Source organism: Coregonus clupeaformis, chromosome 19, assembly GCF_020615455.1.
Source record: "Coregonus clupeaformis isolate EN_2021a chromosome 19, ASM2061545v1, whole genome shotgun sequence".
In the NCBI taxonomy this organism is placed as follows: Eukaryota; Metazoa; Chordata; class Actinopteri; order Salmoniformes; family Salmonidae; genus Coregonus; species Coregonus clupeaformis.
In genome coordinates, this window is record NC_059210.1 from 6,269,107 (window position 1) to 6,278,842 (window position 9,736).

Below are 9,736 nucleotides of genomic sequence, written 5' to 3' on the forward strand. Positions count from 1 at the left end.
GAAACAGTGTGGATCCTAGAGCGGTGTACCCTCTGTCCGTTTTGACGCTCCGATAAAGTAGGACATGCTTCTATTTTAGAGGTTTTTTTTGCTTGCGCTGTTCCAAATGTGGTCAATTTTTTGTCTGTGTGATAATGTAATGTACAGTACAGGGGCAGTAAATCACTGGGATAGGACAGGTTGAAACAGTGTGGTTACTAGATAGGGCTGTGAGATACATATCCCTGGCACTCCTCTATGTCCATATGTGTACCAACAGGGAACAACGCTATGATTGTCAGGACAATTCAGACATACTGCCCTTTTCAGATTATAAGGGAGGGAGGGGCAGCAGTGTTTGTGGCAGTGTGTTACTAACTCAGTAACCACATGGCCACTGAGTTAGCTCCAATCCCACTGTATGGCCACTGAGTTAGCTCCAATCCCATTGTATGGCCACTGAGTTAGCTCCAATCCCATTGTATGGCCACTGAGTTAGCTCCAATCCCATTGTATGGCCACTGAGTTAGCTCCAATCCCATTGTATGGCCACTGAGTTAGCTCCAATCCCATTGTATGGCCACTGAGTTAGCTCCAATCCCATTGTATGGCCACTGAGTTAGCTCCAATCCCATTGTATGGCCACTGAGTTAGCTCCAATCCCATTGTATGGCCCACTGAGTTAGCTCCAATCCCATTGTATGGCCACTGAGTTAGCTCCAATCCCATTGTATGGCCACTGAGTTAGCTCCAATCCCATTGTATGAGAGAAATAAATGGTCCAGAACGCAATCATCATCAGTGCAGCAGACTACAGTACTGTAGAAGCAAATTATTTAATTTGCGTGTGTGTGTGTGGGGGGTGGGGGGGTGCATGCATGCATGTGTGTGTGTGTGTATGTGTGTGTGTGTGTGTGTGTGTGTGTGTGTGTGTGTGTGTGTGTGTGTGTATGTTAATACATGTTAATAATTCCTCACATTCCCAGCAGCACATAGTGTGATGGAGCAAAGTCCATAATATTATCAGACTGTCAATATGACCTAGCATGACACACACACACACACACACACACACACACACACACACACACACACACGTTTGAACCATAAGCACTATATTGTTTTCAACAACCAAGCCTGACTTAGCTATTAAACTGTATCACACTGGCCTGAGCTTTTAAAATACAAAATGGCAACAAGTTGCATGAATTATAATGAGAAACCGGTCACGGACATTGCTCTGAACAGTTGGAGCATGAGGAAACTATACTCCTTCATTAGATGTAATGTCTGAGTATCTTAAAGGGAACTATTCCTTTAAACCCTGAAAAACTAATTACAACAAAATGACCGACACAAGTAAACAAACATGATTGACATGAGGAAACCCCTGTCAAAGACAGAGCACACACAACAAACTAGTGAGATACAGACATACAGAGACAGAGAGACAGAGGGAGAGAGAGAGAAAGAGAGGAGAGAGAGAGACAGAGGGAGAGAGAGAGAGAGAGAAAGAGAGGAGAGAGAGAGACAGAGGGAGAGAGAGAGAGGAGAGAGAGAGACAGAGGGAGAGAGAGCGAGAGACAGAGGGAGAGAGAGAGAGAGCGAGAGACAGAGGGAAAGAGAGCGAGAGACAGAGGGCGAGAGAGAGAGAGGAGAGAGAGAGACAGAGGGAGAGAGAGAGAGAGGAGAGAGAGAGACAGAGGGAGAGAGAGCGAGGAGAGAGAGAGACAGATGGAGAGAGAGAGAGAGGAGAGAGAGACAGAGGGAGAGAGAGCGAGAGACAGAGGGCGAGAGACAGAGTGAGAGGAGAGAGAGAGACAGAGGAAGAGAGAGCGAGAGACAGAGAGAGAGAGAGAGGAGAGAGAGAGAGAGGAGAGACAGAGACAGAGGGAGAGAGAGCGAGAGACAGAGGGAGAGAGAGAGAGGAGAGAGAGAGAGGGAAAGAGAGCGAGAGACAGAGGGCGAGAGAGAGAGGAGAGAGAGAGACAGGGAGAGAGAGAGACAGAGTGAGAGGAGAGCGAGAGACAGAGGGAGAGCGAGAGAGAGAGAGAGGGAGAGAGAGAGAGAGAGAGAGAGAGAGAGAGAGAGAGGAGAGAGAGAGAGAGAGAGAGAGAGAGAGAGAGTGGCAGTGTACTGTACCTGCGTGTAGCCAAAGCATGGTGACGTTCTGAAGATGAGCGGGAAGAGGGATGAGCACCTGAACCAAAATATGACAAGATAAAATCTATTTTTCACATCATTCTTTCCCTACAGCCGTCGTGGTAACGCTTCGCGTTTTTCTCCTGAGACCTGCCTGAGAGTCGCAATTTGGGTTTACAAATGTGCATGGGACCGTGTGTGTGTGTGTGTGTGTTTTAATGGGGATTACTCCCCAGTACAGTCATGAGACAGGGCTGTACCAGTTCACCACACCAGCACCCAGCGCACCGGGCTGGCCAACCTGGCTCCAAGGATTAAGAGAGGGAGAGAGGGAACAAGAGGGACAGAGAGAAAGAGTGAAGAGAGAAGGAAGGAGGGATGGAGAGAGAAAGAGAGAGGAGGGAATGAAAGAAAGGTAGAGACAGCATGCCATGGCAGACAGAGAGAGGGAGAGAGAGAGAGAGAGAGAGAGAGAGAGAGAGAGAGAGAGAGAGAGAGAGAGAGAGAGAGAGAGAGAGAGAGAGAGAGAGAGAGGAGAGGGGGAGACAAAAACGGGAGCAAACTAGAATGCTATTTGGCCCTAAAAGAGAGTACACAGTGGCAAAATACCTGGCCCTGTGAGACCCAAAGGAAAGCTTACTATGTACAGACTCAGTGAGCATAGCCTTGCTATGAGAGAGGTAGGCAGACCTGGTCAGAGAGAGACAGGCGTGCACATGCCCACAAAGATGAGGTGGAGACTGAGCTGCACTTCGCAAGTTGACCATATAGAGACACGATTACAGAGATCACAAAGAATTAGAAAACAAAATTTGACTGGGTGAAAAAACAGTGTGCCATCACAGCAGCAAGATTTGTGACCTGTTGCCAGAGAGGGGGAGAGAGAGAGAGAGAGAGAGAGAGAGAGAGAGAGAGAGAGAGAGAGAGAGAGAGAGAGAGAGAGAGAGAGAGAGAGAGAGAGGTGGTCTTGTTTTTAGATTTTTTCACTCTGTGTCTGTGCTATCTCAACCCCTCTCCTCTCCTCAACCTCTCTCCCCTCACCCCCTCTCCCGTCGGCCCTCACCCTTCCTTACCCCCTCTCCCCCACGGCCCTCATCCCTCCTCGGCCCTCACCCTGTCTGCTCATTGTCACACTAATGGAGTCAGAGAGAGAGAGGGAGCACAGGGAACAAGGGAAGGTTAAAGGCCTGGGAGGAGACAGGGTGAGGGCTCACCGCTTTATGTTTTAACAGCCATCACCAGGGTTACGTTGTGCCAGGAATGTTCACTGTGCATTAGTTTGAGTGTATACATATCTGTCTCACTAATCCTAACCAACAGAACCCTTTACACTAGTGGGAATTGGCCTATATGGATAGGGTTACATTGAATGTTTCTCACAGATGAAATATGAAAAGCATATGCATAACCATGGTAGCAATTGAAAGGGAACAGTTAGATTTCGATGCACTTTTATGACTCAAAGAAGATTCTTCAACTATAAGGTATTTTCTTTTAGCTCTCCTACTGCTGTATATAGATTTGAAGTCGGAAGTTTACATACACTTAGGTTGGAAACGTTAAAACTTGTTTTTCAACCACTCCACAAATTTCTTGTTAACAAACTATAGTTTTGGCAAGTCGGTTAGGACATCTACTTTGTGCATGACATGTAATTTTTCCAACAATTGTTTACAGACAGATTATTTCACTTATAATTCACTGTATCACAATTCCAGTGGGTCAGAAGTTCACATACACTAAGTTGACTGTGCCTTTAAACAGCTTGGATAATTCTAGAAAATGATGTCATGGCTTTAGAAGCTTCTGATAGGCTAATTGACATAATTTGAGTCAATTGGAGGTGTACCTATGGATGTATTTCAAGGCCTACCTTCAAACTCAGTGCCTCTTTGCTTGACATCATGGGAAAATCAAAAGAAATCAGCCAAGACCTCAGAAAAAAAATTGTAGACCTCCACAAGTCTGGTTCATCCTTGGGAGCAATTTCCAAACGCCTGAAGGTACCACGTTCATCTGTACAAACAATAGTACACAAGTATAAACACCATGGGATCACACAGCCGTCATACCGCTCAGGAAGGAGACGCGTTCTGTCTCCTAGAGATTAACGTACTTTGGTGCAAAAAGTGTAAATCAATCCCAGAACAACAGCAAAGGACCTTGTGAAGATGCTGGAGGAAACAGGTACAAAATTATCTATATCCACAGTAAAACAAGTCCTATATCGACACAACCTGAAAGGCCGCTCAGCAAGGAAGAAGCCACTGCTCCAAAACCGCCATAAAAAAGCCAGACTATGGTTTGCAACTGCACATGGGGACAAAGATCTTACTTTTTGGAGAAATGTCCTCTGGTCTGATGAAACAGAAATAGAACTGTTTGGCCATAATGATCATCGTTATGTTTGGAGGAAAAAGGGGTGCTTGCAAGCCGAAGAACACCATCCCAACCGTGAAGCACGGGGGTGGCAGCATCATGCTGTGGGGGTGCTTTGCTGCAGGAGGGCCTGGTGCACTTCACAAAATAAATGGCATCATGAGGAAAGAAATTTATGTGGATATATTGAAGCAACATCTCAAGACATCAGTCAGGAAGTTAAAGCTTGGTCGCAAATGGGTCTTCCAAATGGACAATGACCCCAAGCATACTTCCAAAGTTGTGGCAAAATGGCTTAAGGACAACAAAGTCAAGGTATTGGAGTGGCCATCACAAAGCCCTGACCTCAATCCTATAGAAAATTTGTGGGCAGAACTGAAAAAGCGTGTGCGAGCAAGGAGGCCTACAAACCTGACTCAGTTACACCAGCTCTGTCAGGATGAATTGGCCAAAATTCACCCAACTTATTGTGGGAAGCTTGTGGGAAGGCTACCCGAAATGTTTGACCCAAGTTAAAACATTTTACAATGACAAGCCAACAGGTTCTGACAACTTGGATTGAAAATTACTGAGGATAATAGCGGACGATATTGCCACTCCTATTTGCCATCTCTTCAATCTAAGCCTACTAGAATGTGTGCCCCCTCAGGCCTGGAGGGAAGCAAAAGTCATTCCGCTACCTAAAGAATAGTAAAGCCCCCTTTAACTGGCTCAAATAGCCGACCAATCAGCCTGTTACCAACCCTTAGTGAAGTTTTGGGAAATGTGTTTAATGGAAGCCTCTCCAACATAATCCAGGTAGAATCAAGGAATTCCCCAGGGCAGCTGTCTAGGCCACTTACTTTTTTCAATCTTTACTAATGACATGCCACTGGCTTTGAGTAAAGCCAGTGTGTCTATGTATGCGGATGACTCAACACTATACACGTCAGCTACTACAGCGACTGAAATGACTGCAACACTTAACAAAGAGCTGCAGTTAGTTTCAGAATGGGTGGCAAGGAATAAGTTAGTCCTAAATATTTCAAAAACTAAAAGCATTGTATTTGGGACAAATCATTCACTAAACCCTAAACCTCAACTAAATCTTGTAATAAATAATGTGGAAATTGAGCAAGTTGAGGTGACTAAACTGCTTGGAGTAACCCTGGATTGTAAACTGTCATGTTCAAAACATATTGATACAACAGCAGCTAAGATGGGGAGAAGTCTGTCCATAATAAAGTGCCGCTCTACATTCTTAACAGCACTATCAACAAGGCAGGACCTACAGGCTCTAGTTTTGTCGCACCTGGACTACTGTTCAGTTGTGTGGTCAATGGTGAAAGAAGTACTCAATTGTCATACTTTAGTAAAATATTTTCAGGAGACTGAAAAGATTTGGCATGGGTCCTCAGATCCTCAAAAAGTTATACAGCTGCACCATCGAGAGCATCCTGACTGGTTGCATCACCGCCTGGTATGGCAACTGCTCGGCCTCAGAGCGCAAGGCACTACAGAGGGTACGGCCCAGTACATCACTGGGGCCAAGCTTCCTGCCATCCAGGACCTCTATACCAGGCGGTGTCAGAGGAAGGCCCTCAAAATTGTCAAAGACTCCAGCCACCCTAGTCATAGACTGTTCTCTCTGCTACCGCAAGGCAAGCGTTACCGGACCGCCAAGTCTAGGTCCAAAAGGCTCCTTAACAGCTTCTACCCCCAAGCCATAAGACTCCTGAACAGCTAATCATGGCTACCCGGACTATTTGCACTGCCCCCCCCCACCCCATCTTTTTACGCTGCTGCTACTCTGTTAATTATTTATGTACATATTACCTCAACTAGCCGGTGCCCCCGCACATTGACTCTGCACCAGTACCCCCCTGTATATAGCCTCCCTACTGTTATTTTATTTCTTTCTCAACACTTTTTTGTTGTTGTTGTTTTATTTTACTTTTTTATTAAAAAATAAATGCATTGTTGGCTGTAAGTAAGCATTTCATGGTAATGTCTACACCTGTTGTATTCGGCGCATGTGGCAAAATAAAATTTTATTTTATTTTATTTGATAGAAAATGACTCAAGTAAAAGTGAAAGTCACCCAGTAAAATACTACTTGAGTAAAAGTCTAAAACTATTTGGTTTTAAATATACTTAAGTATCAAAAGTAAATGTAACTGCTAAAATATCCAAAAGTACAAGTACAAGTATAAATCATTTCTTATTCCTTATATTAAGCCAACCAGATGGCACAATTCTCTTGTATTTATTTATTTATGGATAGCCAGAGGCACACTCCAACACTCAGACATCATTTACAAATAAAGCATTTGTGTTTAGTGAGTCCGCCAGATCAGAGGCAGTAGGGATGACCAGGGATGTTCTCTTGATAAGTGTGTGAATTGGACCATTTTCCTGTCCAGCTAAGCATTGAAAATGTAACGGGTACTTTTGGGTGTCAGAGAAAATGTATGAAGTAAAAAGTACATTATTTTCTTTATGAATGTAGTGAAGTAAAAGTAAAAGTTGTCAAAAATATAAATAGTAAAGTAAAGTACAGATACTCAAAAAACGACTTAAGTAGTACTTTAAAGTATTTTTACTTAAGTACTTTACACCACTGCGTGTGGTCATGTGCCACAAAGAGGGACTTACAATTTGCTCAGAACAGGGCAGCATGGCTGGCCCTTGCATGTATACAGAGAGCAAACATTAATCAATCTCTCCTGGCTCAAAGTGGAGGAGAGATTGACTTCATCACTACTTGTATTTGTGAGAGGTATTGACAAGTTGAAAGCACCGAGCTGTCTGTTTAAACTACTATCACACAGCTCGGACACCCATGCATACCCCACAAGACATGCCACCAGAGGTCTCTTCACAGTCCCCAAGTCCAGAACAGACTATGGGAGGCGCACAGTACTACATAGAGCCATGACTACATGGAACTCTATTCCACATCAGGTAACTGATGCAAGCAGTAGAATCAGATTTCAAAAACAGATAAAAATGCACCTTATGTAACAGCGGGGACTGTGAAGCAACACAAACATATGCACAGACGCATGCATACACACATGATAACATACGCACTATACACATGGATTTTGTATCGTAGATATGTGGTAGTGGTGGAGTAGGAGCCTGAGGGCACACAGTGTGTTGTGAAACATGTGAATGTATTGTCATGTTTTTTAAATTGTATAACTGCCTTAATTTTGTCGGACCCCAGGAAGAGTAGCTGCTGCCTTGGCAGGAACTAATGGGGATCCATAATAAACCCCAGGAAGAGTAGCTGCTGCCTTGGCAGGAACTAATGGGGATCCAAATAAATACAAATACAAATATTACTCTGTTTTAATGTTACTCCTTAATCACTCGTTTTTTCTTGAGTTTTACTTTTAACAGAGCTGAGATTTACTTTGAAGTCCAAAGTGTATCAATACAGGTGAAATCAGTCCTTGACACAGATATAGTAGCAGAACAAGAATATAGAAATGCTGTGAACGCAGAGGTTGTGAGTTCAAATCCCAGGTGAGGACATGTTGAATAATAATGACTGTATAAATGAACATGCACTATGTAGTCATGTATGTCGACATGTGTCAAATATATCAGTTGAAAACATTGTATTTTAAAATAACTGTGTGTGTAACTAGTTCCACAGCCTTTTATAGGTAAGATGACAAAATAATCATAATTTCTAGTTAAATTAACATTTGAGACCCAACACTTCTTTCTTGTTTTTGTTTTATCTTTGTATTTCTAAGTTATTTGTGGGACGCCAAATAATTCATCTTCAAGAGCCTTTTTCTATAGCCTAGGGGCCAAATCAAAGACATCTTCAAGAGCCTTTTTCTATAGCCTAGGGGCCAAATCAAAGACATCTTCAAAAGCCTTTTTCTATAGCCTAGGGGCCAAATCAAAGACATCTTCAAGAGCCTTTTTCTATAGCCTAGGGGCCAAATCAAAGACATCTTTAAAAGCCCTTTTCTATAGCCTATGGGCCAAATCAAATACATATTCAAAAGCCTTTTTCTATAGCCTAGGGGCCAAATCAAGGGCCAAAGGTCCCAAGAACATCCTCACCTAGTCTACCATCAATACTCAGTCTCTTCTTCATGTCTAAACTATCAGCTCTGTTAATAACCTGCCCAGGGACCACAGATGAAGATTATCCAGCTGGCTAAAACCGGCACGTTTAATGTTGATTCATGTGCATTGTCCCGGTAAAATGTAATTCAATAAAGTCAAGTCAAGTGAAAGTCATCCATGATATCATTATTATCACTGCTGAACATAAAGTAACTACATTATAGTACATACACACCTCACTAACCATAGCTACAAGTGTATATACAGTATAAAGCATTATAATTAGCCTTGGCTATATGATATATAACATTGGGAGAACATATTTAAGAACGAATGAGAAGAACAACCATCTCCCAAATGTATTCCTTTGATAAGAATATTCCAAACCAGGTGAGTGCTTTCAGGTAACAAGGGATTCATTCAGGTGCAACCCGGGAACTTATTTCGTTTCCAAAAACACATTTAAATTAAACACAAACCCATAGACATAGCCTATATTATAAATAAATATTTATTGTTCTTACCCTCAAAAAATCTCTGTAACGCTTCGGTTTCATCAACCACGTTCCCGCTAATAAGCTCCATGAACGTCCAAAGTACGGCCGAAACAGTTGCCGTTATATATCGGGTCAACTCACAGATACATCCCGCAGTCCGGACCAGCGGCGTGTCCAAATGTCTCTGCTTTTTTGCCAACTTTTTGCCAAGTCCAAATGTGGAATTATTTTCTCACATACATCCAGTCTTTGGCGAGAAGAGAGCGATTCCTCTCCGGTTGCAACAGTCAACACCTGACACGCTTATTTTTCGTTCCCTTTATTCCAGTCCTCTATAAAATAGGTTCATATTCGATAAACGCGTCAATGCTTCCAAAAATAGCGTTTTTAAACACAACAACTATCCGCATAGGAGAGAACAGGTAGCATTACACTTCACTCAGTGGTGGCCCCAATTAGAAATAGCCACAGGGAAGTCGCACAACGCGAATTCCGCGCTGGGAAAACTATCCATCATTAGATATTATCCCAGAGCAATTCTTCGATTTTGTTCGATTCTTCTTTTATAAATGTCGTTGTCCCATTGATTGCAGCGATAGATACCGAAGTTGGAGTCTTGGGAGAAACTTGTCCGATAGTTAATATCCAGCACTTGACTTCCTCCG

General features: G+C 43.2%; 1 protein-coding gene across 1 annotated transcript in view; it reads right to left on the reverse strand.

Moving 5' to 3' along the window:
* Positions 1-9,159, reverse strand: part of myrf (myelin regulatory factor) — a 60,951-nt gene extending 51,792 nt beyond the window's left edge. The window contains exon 1 of the mRNA XM_045205194.1: positions 9,099-9,159. Coding sequence (XP_045061129.1) covers positions 9,099-9,159 — 61 coding nt within the window. The remainder of the gene's footprint in view (positions 1-9,098) is intronic.
* Between the last annotated feature and the right edge of the window lie 577 nt (positions 9,160-9,736).